Here is a 23,576-nt window from a genome sequence, read left to right as displayed (position 1 = left end):
AGCGTGAGGAGACGGGTCGGGCTGTTCTCTTTTTACAGCGTGAGGAGACGGTCGGGCTGTTCTCTTTTTACAGCGTGAGGAGACGGTCGGGCTGTTCTCTTTTTACAGCGTGAGGAGACGGTCGGGCTGTTCTCTTTTTACAGCGTGAGGAGACGGGTCGGGCTGTTCTCTTTTTACAGCGTGAGGAGACGGTCGGGCTGTTCTCTTTTTACAGCGTGATGAGACGGTCGGGCTGTTCTCTTTTTACAGCGTGAGGAGACGGTCGGGCTGTTCTCTTTTTACAGCGTGAGGAGAGGGTCGGGCTGTTCTCTTTTTACAGCGTGAGGAGACGGGTCGGGCTGTTCTCTTTTTACAGCGTGAGGAGACGGTCGGGCTGTTCTCTTTTTACAGCGTGAGGAGACGGTCGGGCTGTTCTCTTTTTACAGCGTGAGGAGACGGTCGGGCTGTTCTCTTTTTACAGCGTGAGGAGACGGGTCGGGCTGTTCTCTTTTTACAGCGTGAGGAGACGGTCGGGCTGTTCTCTAACTCATCAAGATAGATCGGATCAAGATTGCGGATACTGTTGTGATTTTGTTTTTTAGTATTGATAATGAAACACGACATCTTCCACCACGAGAAGACTGAAGAAGAGCCACACATCTAAAGTGAAGACGAGGTTGTGTGTTTGTGTAGGTGTGTGTGTGTGTGTGTGTCTGTGCGTGTGTGTCTGTGTGTGTGTTCCTGGCTGTCTCTGTCTCTTAGTGTTATCATTATCAAATTGCCGCTCCTCCGTGCCGGATGAAGAATACAATATTTCCATTTCTAAATCTGCATCGTCTCTCCTCTCGCTCTGCGTCTGCAGCTTCATCCCGTAATCACGACACTGTCACAACAGATCGCACACACAATGGATCATCCTGACGCCCCCCCCCCAAAAAAAAGAAAACTAATTCTAAAGTTTCACATTTGATTCCTTTACTCTGATTTGTTTTTTCATATTTCCGTCATTCATTCATTCATTCATTCATTCATTCATTCATCTTCTTGAAGACGAGATGACCGCACTCGTCTCAGCTGCTTATCTGAAGTTACGGGTCAAGGGTTCTGCTGGAGCCTATCCCAACCGGCCACGGGCGAGAGGCAGGTTACACCCCAGATGAGGCGCCAGGTCATCATAAATACAGAAGAATGTGACTGGCCGGCGCGTTCCTTTTACGAATACGTCTCAGAAAACACAAACTAAAGTGCAGAACTTGCCACTGGGATCAGTAAAGGGTTCTGATTCTGTCTGCTTCATCGGGGAATGCTTCAGCAGCGAGCCCACGGGAGAAACAGACAGCCGGGAGCACAGCACCAACATCCTCCATGTTTGATGCATCCAGTCAAAGGTAATTAAGCGCTGTGTGCATGAGTGTGTGTGTGCGTGCACGTGTGTGTGAGTGAGGCACATTATCTGTGTCAGTGGCCATTTGCTCACAACTGGCGCCACAGTGGAGAGAGCCAGAGGCAGAGAGCATCATGGGTAAATGAGCACACACGCAGAGCGTTTTCTGAGAGAGAGAGAGAGAGAGAGAGAGTGCGCGCACACACACACACACACACCCTGTGGTTACCTGCTAGCCTGGCGTTGGCATACGGAGGTGAGAGGCTGTCATGTGATGCCATGTACTGAGACCCGTCTGCATAACTCTGGAGAGACAGACAGGCAGACAGAGAGACAGACAGGCAGACAGAGAGACAGACAGACAGGCAGACAGAGAGACAGACAGACAGACAGACAGACAGACAGACAGGCAGACAGAGAGACAGACAGACAGACAGACAGACAGGCAGACAGAGAGACAGAGAGACAGACAGACAGACAGACAGACAGGCAGACAGAGAGACAGACAGACAGACAGACAGACAGACAGACGTGTGTGATTATTGCGTTCACTCCAACGTCGTCCAGCGAGGCCCGAGTGTTCAATCACAATGTCAGAGGTCTAACATGCGATACCGAGTGTGAACGCTGCTTCAAAAATATTGATCCGATTAGGACTGTGTTCATGCGTCACACTTTAGATCTGAATACATTATTTTGAGATGCAACATTTATACCAAATATACCGGAAATAGCAGAAGAAGAAGCCGTAGCCGGGTCATTCCTGGCTATTGGTGACTCTTCCGTCCCCAGAAAACAACTCTTTATATCTTACTTAAAATAAATCACATGTTATAATGAAAGGCTTTTATTACAGATTGAGGTCTTATTTATAAAATTAACACAAAATAATGCATGTAATGGATTTTTAAAATGTAATTTTAATGACCTTTTTAGGCACATAAATGCCATTTTATGATGTCCCCAAAGCAAATTTACAGTTTCAATGACAAACATTTGCAATATAATTATAAATAAGTACAAATATGTCTTTATTATTGTGTAGTTCAAGTTAAAAGCTTTTATTGAATTTATTGAGTGTCCCCAAAATTGCGTTCCACCCTGTTAGTTTGTGGTTTTTAGCCTTCTGAACAAAAGAAAACTAAAATTCCCATGAAGTAACATTCAGGAAGTGTAATCTCTCTTTAGGAGGGAAATACAAGGAGCAACGTGAAGTGAGAATCAACAATCTGTTGCCTTCTTTTGCCAGTTTTATGTTTATAAAGTACAGTTTAAGTCTGGAGAGACCGATAGATAAGTTTGCTCTTTCATAGAGCAATGGCTAATTTAGTTAAAAACATTCCACCCTGTTAGGTTTATAAACTCTCACAGTTCATTTCTCAATGCTAATTTTTATTTAAGTGCTTGAGCTCGACCAATACAAGTACCTGAAGGTTCAATATGTCATTTAACTGACACAATGTTAAAAACACAAAAGCTTCATGATTTTTTTTCACAAAGGTTAGCACACTGAAAAGTCACCGATAGCCAGGAATGACCCGGCTACTCCCGCTGTAAACAAAACGTGGCTCCGCCCTTTTCTGCTTGAGACGTTCACGTTATTTCACGCGTTGTCCACGTTTGCGCTGTTAGTTTCCTCCCTTAATGTCTCCGGTAACATGTTTGTTTCAGATATTGACATGTTCAGTCTAGTACTAGTAGTAGTAGTAATAGTAGTAGTAGTAGTTACCTTGGAAGGTCGACTTCCGCTGGCCCATGACCCGGAATTTGTTCTCTCTTCCATATCTGTATGAGAAAGAGAGACATAGAAGTTTGGACAAAAAGGTAACACACACACACACACACAAAAGCCTCAATCCATATTTGGCATCTAGAAGAAAAAGGACAGTTTGGGTAAACCGATCAGTCTCATTGATCGTAAGCATTACAGATGAAATAGTCCACAAACAGGAAGTGACATCTGTCCTGATGTCCGGACGTTGCAGCGCTGCTTTCATGTTCCAGTAAACCTACTCAGGATACTCAGTCAGTGTACTGTCTATCAATACTGTATGTCATACCAGTGCACACAGTATTGCTCTCCATGCTCCATGCCATTAAACATTATTGATTACGCCTGCAGAGCTGTTCATGTGTCCCGCTGAAATGCAATGGTCTCCGAAAGCCTCCCGTAGACCGCTAATCCTCCATCACACTGGGTCCATCGTGCTACAGCTGAGCTAAACTAACTATGGGGGGGGGGGGGGGGGGGGCTGAACGCGATCACCGCCATTTGCCATCCATCCATCCGTCCGTCTGTTAGCAACATAACTCAAAACGTTCTTCACAGATCTTTCAGGAATGTTGGGAATGTTACAGGAACGGATGAGTCCGTTTTGGTGATGATCCAGAAGAGACCCCCCTGGATCGTGGATCATCACCGCTGCAGCCCATGCTGGCTCTTGTGGGTGAAGTTGGGTTCTGTCTTTCTTTCCCTGCCACGCCTGCAAAGTGCTGTGATGTCACGTTCTGTTCTGATCTGGCGCCCGAGAAATACAAAGGAATTGAATATCTCGGTTGATGTTTATGGAATTTGACACCGTCATGAAGGGTGGGGATCTCTATCACGACACGGAATTTCATCTGGATCGGATCCAGGATGAGGTCAGGAAGAAATATCACATTTTAACATTGAAAACTACCTTTAAGAATACACATCATCTCTGATTCACTTTGACTTTTCATGTTGGTGTATAAAGACAGCAAGAACAATCTAGAACCTTCTGGTGCTGATCCAGATCACCGTGTGGACGGTGTAGATCCAGTTAGGAGGGGAACGAGCTGCTTGGGGGAGGTCTGTGCTCTTCTCTCTGAGCGTTTTTAATTTATAGATTAAATAGAAGGACATCAGCAGGGGGGGGGGGGGGGGCATTATTTATGGCATTATATACGCATTTATCCATGTTGACTTATATATATACAAACGCAGCTCCCACTTATTGTACAGCGCACACACACACGCACACGCACACACACACACACACACACGCTCAGGCTCAGGCTCTTTCATGCATCGTAGAGAACAAATCTCCTCAACAGGCTCGTCTTTGAGCAGCAATGAGCAGCTTACATTGTTGCATCATTTGGAATGTCAGCTTATTGTAGATTGTGTGTGTGTGTGTGTGTGTGTGTAATTGTTTATTTTAACATCAATCTAAGGAACAAAGGCTGGATTTAAGGACTGCAGACTTGATTGTATGGACTTAAGGATAAAACACGACATCATTCTTGTGTCGTGAAGAAGACGAGTCATTTGAATCTCCAGGAGCACCGACTTGATTTTTCGTATTTAGGGACACAGTTGATAATGTGTAATTTGAGATTTCCAGATTGAGGACAGCAAGACTTTATACAAATATATCAAAGTTTGATACTGTGGGAACAAAAGTTTGAAGCCCTTCAAGGTGATCCGCTCTATGTGATTCTCCATCAATAATTCTGACGCGTCAGATACTGTCCAGAGATTTTTTTTTAAACACCTTGGTTCTGAGGATAAGGTCTCTTCAGCGAGTGTCAAGGAGGAGACGAGAGGAGAAGGGGATGAAATGAAAGAATAGCTTGGTCCAGATGGAGTGAGAAGTGCAGGTGAAGATGAGGAGGAAAAGGATGAAGGGGACAGCTATTAAGGAGGGCATCCTTCAGCGTTGAAAAATAAGAGCGGAGGAAAGATTGTAAAAGAGGGAGGAGAGGATTAGGGAGGGGAACATTCACAGTTTGTGTGCAGGAGTTGAAAGATGTGGAGGAGGAAGTGAGAAGGAGGAGAGGAGGAGGCATCCATGTGTCCTGCACCTGATAAGGCCTCCGATTGAGGGCTATAAATTACACCAGAGAGAGAGGGAGACAGAGAGAGAGACAGACAGACAGACAGAGAGAGAGAGAGAGAGAGAGAGAGACAGAGAGACAGAGAAAGAGTTTACACAAAATCAGAAAAGCCACACTTTAAACACACACATGCCCCCTGTCTCTCTCTCTCTCTCACCACACACACACACACACACACACACACACACACACACCCTCAGTGCAGGTCATCTATCATCAGTTAATGAACTTAGACTGACAGACAGCTCCATGTCTCTCACACTGATCCTATTAAGGCCTGCTTGACACAAAACAGTCTCCTATTAATACATTTAGTGTGTGTGTGTGTGTGTGTGTGTGTGTGTGTGTGTGTGTGTGTGTGTGTGTGCGTGTGTGTGTGTGTGCGTGTGTGCGTGTGTGTGTGCGTGGTCACTGAGGACAAAAGCAGGCCTGTATCCCAGTGTGACCGTACGATCAATGAGCCACTCTTCCATAACGTGAGCCCACAACTCGACAAATGATCAAAGCAAAGGTTTGGTTGTTTGTTAACGAGGAAATACACATAAAATAAAAGTGCAGTGTTACAACATAAAGCGACACACAGTGGAGATGTTATTGATCAATATTTCTTTAAATATCAGTGAAAACCATTGATAACTACCGAGCACAGACCTCCCCCAAGCAGCTCGCTCCCCTCCTAACTGGGTCTCCACCGTCCACACGGTGATCCGGATCAGCACCAGAAGGTTCTAGATTGTTCTTGGTACCTTTATACACCAACATGAGCAGTAAACGTGAATCAGAGTTTGAGTATTTTTAACTGATGTTTGAATCTTTAAATGGGTTTAATGTTAAAATGTAATTTATTTTTTTCCTGACCTCATTCTGAATCCGATCCGGATGAAATTCTGTTGTGAGCTAGAGCCCCCCCACCCTACATGACAGTGCCAAATTCCATAAACATCGGTCACTAATCAACCGAGAAATTGAGGAACAAATGTTGAAGCTCCATGGACTGCAATGCTAAAAAAGGATTCTAAGTGATCCACAATCCAGGATCTGTTCTGGATCACCACAGAAATGTAATCTGCTGTTCCTGGTCACATCCAGATCCATCCAGAACCTTTTGAGTTATCTTGCTAATGGACAGACGGACAAACGGCCTCGCCGCGGAGCAGCAGCTGTAGTTTGGTTCTGGTGCTTCGTCTGCTTTCACACCTGGAGCTGAACTTCCCACGGAACTCACACGGCACAATTCTGCTGCTGAAGGCAAGCCACACCAAAGTCCTGATAGAACTGGTGATAAGAGCAGCCTGACCCAGCTAGGCCGAAGCTCGCCTGCATCTTGTGACTGATACACCAGCAATGAGTTTCTCTCCTACGACCACAGGAATCTATGAGCACAAATAACTTTCTGAGTCATCGTGAAACAAACGCAAAGCCATAAATCAGCCATAAATCAGCCATGAATCAGACATGAATCAGCCATAAATCAGCAATAAATCAGCCATAAATCAGCCATGAATCAGCCATGAATCAGCCATGAATCAGCCAAGAATCAGCCAAAAATCAGCCATAAATCAGCCATGAATCAGCCATAAATCAGCCATGAATCAGCCAAGAATCAGCCAAAAATCAGCCATAAATCAGCCATGAATCAGCCATAAATCAGCCATAAATCAGCCATAAATCAGCCATAAATCAGCCATAAATCAGCCATAAATTAGGCATAAATCAGCCATAAATCAGCCACAAATCAGCCATAAATCAGCCATAAATCGGCCATAAATCAGCCATGAATCAGCCATAAATCAGCCATAAATCGGCCATAAATCAGCCATAAATCAGGCATAAATCAGGCATAAATCAGCAATGAATCAGCCATAAACCAGCCATGAATCAGCCATAAATCAGCCATAAATCATGCATAAATCAGCCATAAATCAGCCATAAATCGGCCATAAATCAGCCATGAATCAGCCATAAATCAGCCATAAATCGGCCATAAATCGGCCATAAATCAGCCATAAATCATGCATAAATCAGCCATAAATCATGCATAAATCAGCCATAAATCAGGCGCGTCAACACCAAAGCCTCAGATGCACCAAACTGAAGACGTCTGAAGGGGATCTGTGACGAGGACCAAGAGGGAACACAATGCAAAGACGAGAGACGTGAGGCCGGTTCTACGCCTGTACGAGAGAACCTCCCACCCAATGCACGAAAGTTGTGTGTCTGCTCTCCAAGCCGTTCCACGCGGTTCCTCTCGCCGTTGGACGACAGCGCTAATCGGCCAAGCTGCCCGTCTGTGAGAGGCATGAAGCTGGAGAGAAGAGGACAAACTACGAGACATGATGGACGAGGCCAGTCCCCCTCTGCTCGCTGTCTCTCTCTAAAGGCGTGGGACACACACACACACGCACACGCACCGCTGAAAACAGAGCCACACATAGACCATGGCCTGACCCAAACAGCGTGTCAGGCAAACTGAAGACTGCACAAACGGTGATGACATTAAAAACTGACTGACTGACGGACAGGAGTCATGCTGTGAACACAATCTGTGTGTGTGTGTGTGTGTGTGTGCGTGTGTGCGTGCACACCTGTGTGAGCTCAAAAGCCCCACTGTTCTCATCTGGTTTCCAACCAAACTATAATTAACTCACAGCCTACCTCAACCCGCAACACACACACACACACACACACACACACACACACACACACACGCACACACACACACACACACTGAGAGATGCATTTCTGTATCTTTTTCTTTAAAGCTGCTTAAAGTGTCAAACAGACAACCCACTCTGTGAGTGTGTGTGTGTGTGTGTGTGTGTGTGTGTGTGTGTGTGTGTGAACAGGGGAAGTGATGTAATGATCACACTCAGGAAGTCACCCGTGTCCTGTTTCGTCGCATGATTCAGTCTCTCTTTCCCTTTTTTTATTTCCCTGGACCTTTCTGCTCATGTTGCGTTTTCTCTCCTCTATTTATTCCTTGCATCTCATTCGCTGCCCCCCCTTTCTGTTTGTTTGAAGTAGCACCCTTCACCAGTAGAGCTGCTTTTGGGGAAGCGTGCCCTGGAACTAATTCAGAAGCCTTTGACCGGAGCATCACACTGTCAAACAGCAGAGGTGGCTTCAATCCGAATGAGAGTAAACCATGACACAGTTGTGCTGTGCACGCACATCTTGTGCACGTTCGCGCTCTGTGACATTACAGGAGGCGAGATTTCTTCCAGACGTGTTTCAGGAGGTGATTACAGAAGTACTCGAAGAACAACGCAGGATTGACTGGATGGTTTATTTTGCTGTTTTTGGGTTGATGAGGACCCAAAATCACCAGAATAGAATAGAAACATGGGAAAGTGAGTTTTTCATCATATGTCTCCTTTAAACAATAATAATGCATTGATTTTATATAGCGCTTTTCTAGATTCATCATCAGACGCTTTACATTGTATGTACATTATTCATTCACTCCATACTTGGTAGGATGACGGGGTGAGGCTGCCAATCCGAGCCATCAGTCCTCCTGACCCCACCGACATTCACTCATCATCAGTCATCATCGTCAGTCAAACATAGAAGACGTTAAAAATAAGCTCTGGGACGAGGAAGAAACGAGGAATTGAGCATTGATGTGGGTTTGACAAGGTCACCTTAAACAAAAACGCACATAAAACACTACTTTTCTGCGATGGTGAGAACAATATGGACGTGCGAAGGTGTGAAAGCAACAAGATGTGAATGCAAAGAAAAGGCTTCCGCATTTAAAGGCTTGTGAGGACAGGACAGTTTCCACAAAACGCAGCAAAGTGTCCGTTTGGAAAAACTTCAGATCTGACATTTAAAAAGGACCTTTCTGTTCCTAAAGTCCCATGACGTCAAGGCACACGCATGCCACCTCTACTGGACACACACACACACACACACACACTGCCAGCGAGCGCCACCCCACCCCCGCGGTGAAAAGGATTCCTCCAAGACGTATTTAGCAAAGACAATTTGTCACATAGAGTTTTGTCAAAGTCCGGAACTCCTTCAGGAGATCCGGGATCGGGAGGGTAATGGGAAGAATTTCATTCATGTGTCCGTCTCAGTGTGTTGGTCAAAGAGAGAGAGAGAGAGAGAGAGAGAGAGGCCAGCGTTTCCTGTCATTAGGAAACAGAGCTGTTCTATAATTAGAACATCTGGGCCCAAGTTTAGTGCCTGTGCACTGACACACGCGCACACACACACACACGCACGCACGCACGCACGCACGCACGCACGCACGCACGCACACCAAAGAGTTCTACATGCTTTATATATCATTCACTCAGTGTCTTTCTTTTTTCCTAAAACCCACACACACATTAAAGCAACAAAACAAACAACAGCTTGGCGAGCTAACGGCACGCTAAATGAAGAGAGAGAATAGTTCATGTGGACAGAGGAAGGGAGGGAGAGGCGGAGCGAGCCAAAGAGAAATAAACACTAGCAAGTTCAAACATGGCCTTCGATGGGTCTTCGACTGAGCTCAGAGGCCTCTCAAAGAGAGAGATTAATATTGATATTAAGAAGGTTGATCCTTTTTGTTAGCGCTTGTTTTGTTTTCCTTCTCCGCGGCGGAGGGAGAATAAGCAGCGCGGGAGATTTCTTTGACAGACCCCCCCCTCATCTCGCCACACAGGCCCATGTGAAGCTGAGCCAACTGTGGCTTAGATCTCTACACACTATCACAAGCAGAGGAACAAAAGAAAACTGCACACACACACACACAAAAGGAATCCGGTCGGGAGCTAAAAAGCAGCCGAGCTAGCAAAACTTTTATAAAGACAAAGTGAGAACAACTCAGATAAAGGAAAGGAGCCAAAGGCTGGCGGGAAGGAAGACGTCTACTGGAGTGGCTGCTGAATTAGTGACATGGCTGCAGACTAATGAGGGGAATATTTCATGTCTCAGCAGCTCGATCAAACATGGCGCCGCCGTCAACAAGTTAGAAGTGGTGCCAATCGTTTTGGTCCGTTTTGGTCCGATCTTACACTGGAGGAACGGTGGTTAAAGGCCCACCTCTCGTCCTTTCATCAGGAGATGAGTGCGGATAGGACTAGCATGAGTGGAATTATCATTAGCACAACCACACACAAGTCATTGGAACACACCTGCTTCTGATTGGCTGGTAGGTGTCCTTTCAGATCGTGAACCTAAATACACATCATCCAGTCATTCATTCATCTTCTGAACCGCTTTGTCCGTTACCGGGTCACGCCTATCCCAGCAGTCAACGGGTGAGAGGCGGGGCACACCTGCACAAGCTGCAAGTTCATCACCCATTGACGATTCAGCGTAAGCAATGAGCCTAATTTTCACGTTTTTGGAGGCGGGAGGAAGCCGGAGAACCTGGAGAGAACCCACGCAGACACGGGGAGAACGTGCAAGCTCACAGAAAGGACCCCAAGTGGGACTTGAACCTTTGAACTTCTTGCTGCAAGGCAGCAGCGCTACCACTGCACCACCATGCACATTTGATTCAACGAATTCACAGAAAAGCATGTCGGGATCACAGCAGCCATAAGACCAATTATTCAAACACCAAATGCAAACGGATCCTGATGAAGCCGTCTAGCAGTAGCTCCAGCGATACGAAACGCCAAAACAGGCAAGAAGCGGCTAATGAGTGGCTTCATAACGGCGCATGACGGAACAGAAGGAGATACTTCTCCAGGATTGATTTACTGATGGGAGGTTCTGTATCCTGTTCAAGCAGGATCTGGCACATATTACAGGGAAACACCAGAAGCCTGACGCGGCTTCAAAGGCCCTCAGCGAAACATCCTGTGCTACAAAGTTAGCTAGCAAACAACTGATCATGTGCTAGCATAAACAGATGGACGACGTACATGAATGTATTGCAGTTAGGATACAACACTGTCGTCTATTACAATCACACAGCCGCCGTACGACTGGGTATGATGCTAGCTGCTCACGTCACGTAGCATCCTGCTAACTGGCATCATCGCTACAAGTGAGGCGATTCTCGCCACAGATCTTCTGAAATGGTAAAAGCTGAGTAACTTTACATCGGGATGCGTAAATGTCTCACAACACAGGAGCATGTGATCTGTTGACCTCTCACGGTTTTTAAGCGTGTAGGCGGGGCTTGTGCACCATCTCACCATCTCACACGAAGAAAGACTAACGCGTAAAGTCCATGGACTTGCACCTCAGTGTGCTCGTCACATCACCCCCTCACCCAATCAGGGATCATTTCCCCTGATGGATGATTATTGATCAGATAAACACAGCATCACTGCAGGGCTCTACATCCGGCGACACAGTTACAGTTCAGAAATGGGAAATTGCCTTCTTCATCGGATTAGTGACACCATTTTATGTTTAAGAGCTGGTGAGCACAAAATAACTTGAATCACCCCCTTGAGGAAAGCGCTCGTTTCCCTCTGTATGACCGAAAACGGTCCAGGTGAACCGACCGCGACGGACAGTCAGAGAGAGAGACGGGCGGAGGCAGTGAGACGGTCACCGGCTGCGTTCACATGGGCAAAATGTCTTTAATCCGATCAGAGTTCGGCATAAAATTATGATCGGATGCATTGTGCTCATGGACCCTAAAAATATTGATCCGATTAGAACTTGCGTGTTCATGAACCACACTTTAGATCTGAATAAATTAGTAGAAGAAGAAGCTGTAGCGACTTCGGTTGGAAACAAAACATGGCTCCGCCCTTTTCTGCCTGAAACGTCAGCGTTATTTCGCTCGTTTTCCCCGTTTGCGCTGTTAGTTTCCTCCTTTAATGTCTCCGGTAACATGTTTGTCTCAGATATTGACCAGTTCTTTCACTCGTTCTGCTTCAGCTAGCTTCCGGGAATAGCAGCAGCACGTTTAGCTGACGTCACAGACGTGCGCAGTAACGACGGCTTGTACCGAAACATCGGAAGAAGTGTTTTCATGCGCCCTGATCGGATCATCAATCGGTATAAAGCACCCCGCTCGATCGGAATAGAATCGTGATCGGATTGAGCTTGATTGGGTCAGACGAATCCGATTTGGGTGTGTAGCATGAAGCATTTTTATGCCGATCAGGATTAAATGTGTCCATGTAAACGCTCCTACTGTTTCAGATGCATTTTTAGTAATTCTGGGTAGATTTGAGTTTGACAACTTAATTAAGGCTTCTTTCGCTCTGCTGAGGTTTTATTGCTCACTTTCTAAAACTCCATCTCAGACACCTGCCAGCTCGGAGCTAAGAAGAGCAAAAGGGACGAACGAGCTTGATTATACAGGGGGGAGCGAACAGGAGAGAGAGGAGTTGAATTTCTGGTGGGTTGGAGGAGGAGACGAGAAATGGTCTCTCAACAAGTGCGGAGAAGCCTGGAAAGTAAGACAGCAAGCGTCAAACAAGCTCAGAGAATTGAACCTTGACATTAGCGGGGAAAATACAAACCATGCATCTTGTTTTCCTCTTTTTCAGCTGAGGAGGAGGAGCTAATTCCTCCATCATCCATCTTTTCCTGATCACAAGATGGGATGGATCCTCCTTGCTACCTGCTCATCTCGTCCCCTATTAACGATGACAATGCAGAAACAAACAGCATCGGCGCTTCAGCAAACATCAGAGCCCCTATGTTTACCAGAACTCATCTGCCGGCCATGCCTGCCCCCCCCCGTGGGTGTGTTGGATTTGGGTCACCACATATCCTTGCTGTGTGGTGTATAAATCTGTGATGAATAAACATTCTAGATTTCTTCCTGAATGAAAAACCTGCAGTCAATTAAAACCAGGCTCTGATAATGGCTGGGGGACTCGAACAAGCGAGACTGGAGAGAGAAGACTGTTGGATCAACTCCTGGTACCGGCCATGAATAAATAAATAAACGTCCACCATGAGCCGAGGTTCTGTCCAAGGTTTCTGCCTGTTAAAGGGAAGTTTTTCTTGCCTCCGTCTCCAAAGTTCTTGCTCTTGTGGGTCTAGTTGGGTTCTGTCTTTCCCTGCTAATCCTGTAAAGCCTTGAGATGACTTCCTGTTGTGATCTGGTTCTATATAAATAAAACTGAATTGAATTGAATTGAATAACTCAGCAACAATAATACTATTCATTAAAATAAAGTCATAATAAAGAAAAATCGCCAGTCAGGCGTTTGTCACCTTTGTGTTCATAACTATCCGTCTATATCTATCTGACGTTTACCACTGATTGATTGGATTCTATCTGATCTGATCTGATCTGATTTACGCTGTAAACATGAACAGGACAGAGACTCCTTCGTGCTTTGGTTCAAGCGTAAATGGTATGAAAATGGTATTTTAAAAAAACGTTTTCATGGAATACACAGAATAAATCAGCGGTAATGGTAATTTTGATGCTAATTGTTTTAATTCTTTTAATGTTTAGAGCTTTTTTTTGTTTTGTTTTTTAATATGTTATTTATTGCCACATTTACTCTTGAATTGTTATGTCAGCAGCATCAAGGAAATACGTGTGACAAGAGATTTTATATCTAGCTTGGCTTTGATCATGAGCGAACATTCCCACACTGACTGCAGCAGTGGATTAAAGGGATCTTCCCTTCATCTGTCCTCTGAAGCTTTGCATCATGTTAAATAAAGGGACGAGTGGACGGGGCGCCGCTGGCCGACGCGTCCTGAGTGTTCAGGATGAACGATGCTCCCGAATCATCTGATTTCATTCCCCCCTTGGATTCTTCTCCGTTCCCTTCTCCTCTCTCGCTCACCTCCCTGCCTCCTGTCACTCCTCCTCCCTCCCCCCCTTTCTTCCCTTTTATCTTTTGCCTCTCCTCACTCTTTCACAGCGTTTGGCCGAGCCAGTGGGTCTCGACTCCCATCAGCTCTTCCTCAGCGCTCCTCCAGCCACGGCCCTCCTGCTGATACGGAGGGGAGGTTGACTCGCTGGAAACGCACTAGGGAGGACCTTTAACCCTTTATTGCCACACGTATCATATTTGATACAAATGGTCTTTCAGGATTTTGAGACTTCGACTTCACAAGTTTGGTCCCCCCCCCCCGAAAAAGCTGATCCATACAAGCCGACAGATGCATCTGCATTTTCCATGAAAAACTATCTGTATTGTGTAAAAGTTACATAAATTAGAGCACTTATATAAAAAGTTATGTTTGTCAGAATGTTCCATTAAGACCTTATTTTCCAAAGGTTAGCGTGTTCTTATGATTACTTCATGGTGCGGCCTTTAAAGGGTTAAGAGCGTAACGTACATACGCATGGACCGTCATTAAACACAACGAAGCAGAAAGTCATTCTTCTTTTAACAGAAAACATCTACTTCACTTTGTTAGTCAATAACACTCAGTCCTGTATTTTTACCACATCTGCTCCATTTTATGATGTTTGGAGAATAAAAAAAACAAACATCAGATTTTATTTTCAGAATCTGGTCAGAAAAATAAGCCGCTTCTATCTGAAATGATAAAGTTTGGGTGTAGAGACTTTTTGCTGTTAATATAGGATTAAAAATAGATATGCTCTGGCACAGTACAGGAAGTAGCCTATGAATTAGGCTAGTGCAGTTGGGTTTTAGTGCATGGGGAAGTGAGAGCGAGGATCAGGTGAAGTCCACGAGCTCCAGTTAATGGCAGCAGACAATAATTAACTATAATTAAAGACACAAGTAGCTTCAACTGCAGCTTAAAACTTAAAACCAATCCATAGAGAGATGATCTCTGACCTCCACAGCCTGCCTCCAGACAACAAAACCATATATGGGTATTCAGGAAGACATAACATGTAACATAGGCAGTGACCAGGAATGAAAACTTGTTTTTATCAAAACAAAACAACAGCCACTAACTTGGTACACGAAACCGCGATGAATGGCAAATTCCATTTGTGACTTTACAAAATGCTGAATTTCTGAACGCATTCTTACATAACGCTGCCGACACACGATTAGCCGGCCGATCACTTTCCCTGGACAGGCAGCGGTTTGGTACCATGAGGGATCTGACATAAAAAAGATGGATGTAGATGGACACACCTGGTGAGCCAGGGGTCAAACGCACGACCTTCCAGTCACAAAACAGTTTTATCTACCAGTAGGACACCCGTCACCAGCGCTGTTCGGCCCGCTTTAAACGGACCAGGGTTCGTTTCCTCGGATAGTCCACTTCGTTTTGGCAAGTGTGAAAGCTCATCCAGCGTCTGCAGTGATGCGGACTCTGCACAGATCCGTCATGCTGAAGAGAGAGCTGAGCCGAAAGGTGAAGCTCTTGATTTACCGGTCGATCTCCGTTCCTACCCTCACCTGCCGGTCGATCTCCGTTCCTACCCTCACCTGCCGGTCGGTCTCCGTTCCTACCCTCACCTGCCGGTCGGTCTCCGTTCCTACCCTCACCTGCAGGTCGATCTCCGTTCCTACCCTCACCTGTGGTAACGAGCTTTGGGTAGTAACCTAAAGAACAAGATCCCGGGTACAAGCGGCTGAAATGAGCTTCCTCCGTGGGGGGGCTGGGCTCTCCCTTAGAGACCGGGTGAGAAGCTCAGTCATCCGGGAGGAGCTCGGAGTAGAGCCGCTGCTCCTCCGCGTTGAGAGGAGCCAGATGAGGAGGCTCGGGCATCTATTCAGGATGCCTCCTGAACGCCTCCCTGGTGAGGTGTTCAGGGCACGTCCCACCGGGAGGAGACCACGGGGAAGACCCAGGACACGCTGGAGAGACTATGTCTCTCGGCTGGCCTGGGAACGCCTCGGGATCCCCCCGGAAGAGCTAGAGGAAGTGGCCGGGGAGAGGGAAGTCTGGGCTTCCCTGCTTAGGCTGCTGCCCCCGCGACCCCCCCGGATAAGCGGATGAAGATGGATGGATGGATGGATGGATGGATGGCATTTGTCTTTTGGTAACAGTAGATTTCCGCCTGTGGCTTTACTGTCAGTGTATAACATCTTCCTATTTCTGAAGCTGCTTAGTCCTGCTCATGTAATATTTGGCGTTCTAAATGCAAAAACTCTTATAACAACTTTGATAATCATTGCAATTAAAAATCAATAGCCTTCAAATGAATCAATTTGCCACTAATACGGCGACCGTTAACAACGACTGGGGAGAGGTGCATCGTGGGATTGCCACCTAGTTGGCACCTCCTGTTCTGGAACCAAGGAGTGAGAAGCTGCTAACGAGTTAGCATGTCTGCACGGCTGCGAGGCTGCAGGGGCACGCTCAAACGTGCACTCACACAGCGAGACACAGTGACACGTGCAGACAGACCGCGGAACATAACACAAGAGGAAACGACCGATGCAAAGCACGCAGATACAAGAAGCTACCGTAAACACTCGCTTCATCTCTGCGCTAAAAGGAACAAGAATACGTTCGCTCCCATGAAGCGATCAGCAAATGTTGCCTTCAGGGATGTAAAAAAAACGGCAGCTTGTTTTATACCCTGTGAGATTGTTTCTGTTGTCCTAGAGAGACTGAAAGTCTGAGGAAGCCCCACCCAGCCGTGGGCGGGGCCTGACCATCGCTGATCCTCTGATACACATCTACGCAGCTCGGCTATAAAGCGGCCTCCATGTCGCAGAATGCAAATGTACTGAAAAAAGACACTCGAAGAGAAGCGCCGAAGGCTCGTCTGAGACCGAACGGAGCATGGAGCCTCGGCAGAGTGAGATAGCAGCTGGTTTAGAAAGCAGGTAAACAGTTATGGTGCTAATTTGCTCCAGTTTGTTTGCCATCAGGCCAATTTGTATTGTTGCAAACCAAACTCTACATCCTACCGCAGACGAGATCCGCAAAGCGTAGCCGGAAACAGCAGCAATCCAATTAATTCACACTTAAAATGCTGCACGTGTGTGAGAGAGTTTTTAATCATCTGAGCGCCTGCTGTTATTTGTAAAATATCCACAGTGAGAAAAGTACTGCCGAAATGATCCCCAGGAGGGCTTCTTCTTCTTTCTTTCTTTCTTTTTTATCGCAATCTCAGGTAAAACAATGATGTGTAACAGGTAGGAGACGGACTGAGAACACTGGTCCCAGTACTCCCATTATTTCCAGAAACCAGCAGCCCTGGAAAGGATCTATTGTGGCTTTCACACACGTGGTCGTCATCCGTGTGCAACATATGTCAGATGAAAAATGAAGTACAGGTACTGCGTTCTGAAGTATGAATTTCAGAATGTGTTAGAAAGCATTTAAAGCTGACGTTGGTAAGATTTCCGGTGATGATGATGATGATGATGATGATGATGGTGGTGGAGCTGAAAGTGCAGGCAACATGGGAAGTTGTTGCAGCATAAATGTTCCTTCAAACCGCGATGGAGACGAGGCTGAAAACGTTGTAGCTGGTACTTTTTACACAACAACACGGTCTGTTGGAGTATTTCTGTCTCTCTGAATCCTTGATTGATAGCAGATTAAGAGAATACTTTCAATGACATGTCAGTTTTAAGGAACAATGACTGGATGATTAGCATTTATGCTTATTTTTTTTAAATCCTTATGCTGGGAAAAAAAACAAATGTTTCTGAATGTTGGCTTCCTAGAAATGACACGCCCTGTCGAAAACAGAACCTCCTGAAAAGCAACGTTTTAATCTGGGAATCAGAGCCGTCTGCGACGAGGCATGTTCGCTTTGAGGCTCCGGGGGCCACGTTTGAATTTGGTACCACATACCAGCTACGATGCATCAAGTAAATGAGCAGCAAAAAAATCAATCACTAATGCATTATTCATCATCGCCATGATTCACACACGGAAGCTGCGACTTTTTACAGTGTAGTTCCTGAAGCGTTCTTTTGGTGCGTGCTCAGATGGGGAAGGTCGGTTTACAATAACTACAAGTGTATTGGCAGTGTCTGTCACACAAACAGGGGACTGGTTGGTTGATTAAACACACACACACACACACACACACACACACACACCGGACTCCAGAGGTTTCGGAGACCAGATGTCAGAAGGGCAGAGCGTGACACTTGACTAAGAACAGGCCTCACCGGAGAGTATGTGTGGAGTGAAAGGCCACTGCATTGATCTCAAGAAAACACACACACACACTCACACACACACACACACACACACACACACACACACACACACACAATGCACGCATAAACGCACAAACACTAACGCGAAGGCTTGCCTTTGAAAACCAGATAATACGTGTCTGGACACGCAGGTAGGAGAGCTCTGCTGCTCTGTCCAAACACATTAAAGCATGTCTATGTTTGTGCACGTGTGTGTGAGTGTGCATGTGTGCGTGCACTTGTGCTTAAATTGTTGAGAAGATGACCACAATCATCTAAATGCAAAACCAAACTGAGTTTGCAAACAGGCCGCTGCTAGGGATGACTGCACCCCCCCACCCCCCAAAAGCATTATTAATAACACATCTGTAAACATCTGGCAACAGCAATCAGAAGCAACGCTAGCAATCGTTCATGTGCAGAGCGGAGTGCACCGTGCAAAAGGAAGCTAACGGGACTGAGGAAGCTAATGCGCCGCTTCACTAACGCACATTGATCGGAATGGATGCTATCTTGGAATGCGCCATCATTTCCTCGTCAATACATCAGTGACAGGAAGCAGAAACACTCTGAGTTCCTCTGGCAAAAACGGCACCGTGTTGGGAACCTCGAGGAGGAACGGTCAACAAAGAACTCCAATTTGATCAAGTAATTCAGAAAGGTGCTGCAAATTCCAACCCTAAACCTCGTGCATACGTATTGTGTGTGTGTGTGTGTGTGTGTGTGTGTGTGCGTATGCGTGCGCGCCTGTCAGACTCTATAACAGCGATCATTAAGTTAACAGTGAACAGGACCCGCTGCTTCACATTATTACTATTAAGAGAACCGTGGTCTGGTCTGCACACTACAAAGCCCTCACAGTACAAAGCAACAGTGCTTTCATGTGAGCTCCAAAAGCACAAAGGCAAACATCCAAACTCTCCGTTGCTTTCTTACATGGCTTTGGGCCATCTGAGGAAACAGTGATGAAGGAGTGGCTAACGAAATCAAACCGATTAGCCTGTAGCTCGATAGCACTGAATATGACAGGCAGCCGATAGCAGAGATTCGTTTTCTGAGCGCACATGCTAACATAAATACCAATTTTCAAATACTTAGTGTTGTGCTTTGGCGCTGCAGATGGATGCTGCAGGATTTGCAGAAGACCTGATGCTGCTGTACTTTATTGTGTACGTGTATACCGCGTTCCAGTAAAACACATGCATTCCATTTTGAGTTCCAGTAAAGCTGGTCCATCCCATCCTCTCTGGAGACTTGACTTCTTTGTATTTATAATATATATTGAAGTGCAGCTTCAAAGAACTGCTAACATTGGTGATAAAAAAAAATTGTATTTAAAAAAGGAACAAAAAATGTAACAACTTAAATCAGAGCTTTATGGGCTGAAGAAGCAAAATCATTTCACAATCAACTATTTTGGGCTTTCAACTGCAATCCAGATAACCCTGAGCACGCCCACAAAGAAGCGTCACACGCCTGACACCACACGGTAACCTCACATTTCAAACGTGCGTTCTCCGTTGAGGTTGTGTCCACTACGCAGATTTCACTTTCCACACCTGTTGTGATGTCAAAATGACATAAGGCAGGGTTGATGCTGCGGCACTGGACACTCTGATGCACAAGCACACTCAAACTAGAGAGCTACAAATTAGAACGCGCTGAGTAAATGTGCAGCCTGGCTGAGGGTGGGGGGGGGGGGCGTGTTTGGGACAGAGAACAGTCACTACTTGTTTTATTGCCTCATGATGAACACCTGCAACGACAGAAGAGGAGGACAAAAAAGAGGTCGAGGGTAGACAAAAGGCTTACATCTGCGAGATAGTGAGAGAGAGAGGTAGTGTGGGAACGCATTTGTGTGTGTGTGTGTGTGTGTGTGTGAGAGAGAGGGGGCTGAATCAGGTTGCATTCTTACAGACAAGCTGCTGAACGGGGCCGTCTGGGCATATGTTGCTTCCGCGCTACATCACACACACACACATGCTACATAGCTGCATATCAGCTCCATGCTAAATATGATCAAAGGTATGTGGATCAATAACAAACAAATCAATAAAAGCTAACGTCAAAAAATTCATTCAAAATTAAATTTCAGTTCGTCAACGTGCATTGAAGCAAGTTGTCCCCTGAATAAACCCCTGGAGAAAGTCCTCGTGGTCGATGTTCTCGTGTATTGTGTGTGCTGTCCTCCTCACCATGTTCATGGAAATCTTCCAGACATCTGTAATGTCGTCGTGGGCCAGATTCCTCCTAAATTTGGCTTAGGACTAAGTTCTGGGCCGTATGGGAAAACAGCTCCACAGTAAGGATGCCACATCTGGTGGGAAACCCTCCAAGAGAACTGGAGACCGTGTATGGATGTCATTGGTGCCAGAAAAAATGCTCACCAGTGATGTAGCGTTGGAGAGAAAGTTGATATAAAAGCGTATTACAGATCTGACAGTAAAGGTATATAATATATATAATTAGAATCGGTTACAGTTTGGTGGAAAAATGAGTCATTTTTTGGTGAATTGTTGGTAAATACAAGCAGTTAAATCTAATTTTAGTACATCCTGAAAAACAGTGTAGGTGTTGTTAACAATTGTTTTCCTATTTTTAGATGAAAACCCTTCACCTGGAAAGATAATTTATCTTTACTGCTCCGTAGAAATAACTGTAAGGGAAATAAGGTAAACCTATTTCACAGGGGAAGATTGCTTGGTTGTCCAAAACCTTTTAGCACCTGGCGACGTTAAGATCATGGCTCCCAACGGTTGCCAACAAAGAGCTCGAATATTGTGACAATAAAACTCTTCTCTGTCCTCATTCGTGACACGATCTCCTTATTTAAACAATCAAGTCAAAAAGATCTCAGGTTGCCGACAGTTTTGTTTCTTGATAGAGCTTGGCTGCCATGTTTCTCCCATTAAACTCGACTTTTCCTTCCTTCTCTTAAACAGTGTCAACACCAATACACTTAAACACCCATGATCTTCATCTCCTTCATGCGCTCTTCAAAAAAAAGAGGGCAACACCTCCAGAGCCCTCAGAGCCGAAACGCCCAGAAAGAGGGAACCCGTTGATTCAGGAAAAAAGGGGAGTGGAGCGCTCCTTCTCCTGAACATGCGACCCGGGGAAGAGTCGGATCCAGGTTCCAGGTTCCCCCCCCCCCACACACACACACACACACCCTGGTCTCGCCTTGCTTCCACTCTAACAGAGTCACTGAAGCAATTACTTGTGCTTCCTCAGCCCTCACTGAAGTATTTAAAACTTCTGGCCACACCCTGTGCCAGAGGTTTTAAATGCCAATGAAAGAAACCCCCTCCCTTAGATGTTCATCCTCCTTGTGTGTTTAATCGCCGATGCTTTCACAAAACAACCTGAGGTGGTTTCTTATAGTTCAACGGCTGCGGTCTGAATAGCAGCTGTGTGTGTGCAAAAGTCACACAGGAATCCACGAGTCTACAAAAAAGCTTGGGTATGATCGAAACCCCCTAAAATAAATCACTTCTGTGTTCTAGCCCTGAAAAACAACCTTCCATCATAAAGCAAAAGGAGAAAAATGAATCAAAGACACCTGAGATGACATTTTGAATAAAAAGTAACCGTCAGCGGAGGTTGATTTGATACGAATGGGCCGTTCATGCTGGTTTGGTTCTGTTATTCCCTTGAGGCGAAATACAACCGCTACTGCTTACAATAATATTTAACAATGGTGTGCTTCTAAATGTGTGCCTCCTGCACAAAAAACCTGACTGCACCTTCACCCAACCCATTTGGGAACAGGAAGACCAGACAATCAGGGATTTGAGCTGAAGCCCAACTGGTCCAACATCGGTTCGCCAGGTCCAGCGGTGATGCTGGATCTCAGTATCGCTCCAGTGCTTAAATTGGAACAAGTTTCTAATGCCAGGTTCCAAGATATCGTGGAAATCCTTTCCTTGGATAGAGACTGATTAGCGAGCGATTAATGCTTAATAAGGCTTTGGATTGGCTGAAATATCACCCATTGTTTGCCTGCTCATATATATATTGTATTTCGAGATCAAGTCTTTGCTTTAATTGTTTCTATTTTTTTTGCAACAACAAAAATTGGCATTGGCAAACGAGAAAATAAAGCTCAACAAAAGTGTTGATGCTGTTTTGCAGCAGTAGCTGTCATATGTTTATTTCTTTTAAAGTCCCATGGCTGTAAATCTTGTTGATATACACCTCTGCCTTCCAAGAGCACAGCAGCAGGGAGGCAACTTCATAAAGCCTCATTTATTGGATAATTGGTCCTTCAAATGGCTTCAAGCTGTTGAAGGACGGCCATCCAGCAAGCAGCAGGCCAGAAAATGGGAGAAAAGAGGAAAGTCTAGAGGAAAAAGCAAAACAAACACAAAGTAATGTCCTCTTTAACATCCTCTTATCCAAAGGCTAAAAGTGATGTGTGGAATTGAAGGTTTCACCCTGAAGTTATTGCAGACACAAAGCTGTCAAATGAGACAAACAGCCCGAGATGCACAGCAGTAATTCTCAAGTTTCAATTTCAATTAATACTCCGTTGTGCGTCGTGCACGGTTAAATCAGCATATAGCAGCCAGCTTAGAAGATCCAGGGAAAAAAACTGGTTTTGAGTCTGACCCAAGCTCAAACAATCCCGGTTCTTAGCCCAAGTCAGGTCCAAAGCTATTCAGGATGCAATGTTTAGTTCCATAAATCAAGTCAAATCTCAGACACAAATCAGGTGTTTTGACTTTCAAGAACAGTCCAGCGTAACTCTTCAGTTCTTCGTGGTGAACACTGATCCCATGACATCCAGGGATAAAGGAAAGTCGAGTTCAGTCAGACGAGAGCAAGCGATGTCTCTCACACAAGTACGCGTGATCCACCAAGTTCATTTTCATGTCAAGTCAAGAGTCAATGCTAAGTGAATGCTAGCCACTACATTTTTGTTCCATCACATTTTCTCTTTTACTGTATGAAAAGCATTTTTAAATCACTTTCTTCATCCTGAAATCCAACGGTTTGACTAGTATGCTAATAATCAGAATCAGAATCAGAATCAGAATCAGAATCAGTTTATTGTCAGTGAGGGTTCACAGACTAGGAATGTTTCTCGGTGAAGTCGTGCTACATGTAATACAACTACAGCTACACAAAATACAAAAAACATACAAGTACAGACACATCACAAGACAGCATCGGGAGTGGATACACAGATGTGTACTAGCAGCAGTAAAACTAGCGTAATCACGCAGTGCAAATGGAACAGACATGCAGGTCCTGGAGCGATGGCAGCTTGAAGCCGATCATCTTCTCCGCAGTGCGTACAATGCGCTGCAGTCTGTGTCTGTCCCTGGTGGTGGCGCCAGCGTTCCCCACGGTGATGGAGGAGGTGAGGACGG

General features: G+C 45.5%; 1 protein-coding gene across 1 annotated transcript in view; it reads right to left on the bottom strand.

Moving 5' to 3' along the window:
- Positions 1-23,576, bottom strand: part of LOC137908775 (transcription factor 4-like) — a 181,087-nt gene that overhangs the window by 140,303 nt on the left and 17,208 nt on the right. The window contains 2 exon segments of the mRNA XM_068753197.1: positions 1,593-1,668; positions 3,093-3,148. Coding sequence (XP_068609298.1) covers positions 1,593-1,668; positions 3,093-3,148 — 132 coding nt within the window.

Source organism: Brachionichthys hirsutus, chromosome 19, assembly GCF_040956055.1.
Source record: "Brachionichthys hirsutus isolate HB-005 chromosome 19, CSIRO-AGI_Bhir_v1, whole genome shotgun sequence".
Lineage (NCBI taxonomy): Eukaryota > Metazoa > Chordata > Actinopteri > Lophiiformes > Brachionichthyidae > Brachionichthys > Brachionichthys hirsutus.
Note: the sequence above shows the minus strand (reverse complement) of the source record. Positions and strands in the feature narration are given on the sequence as shown.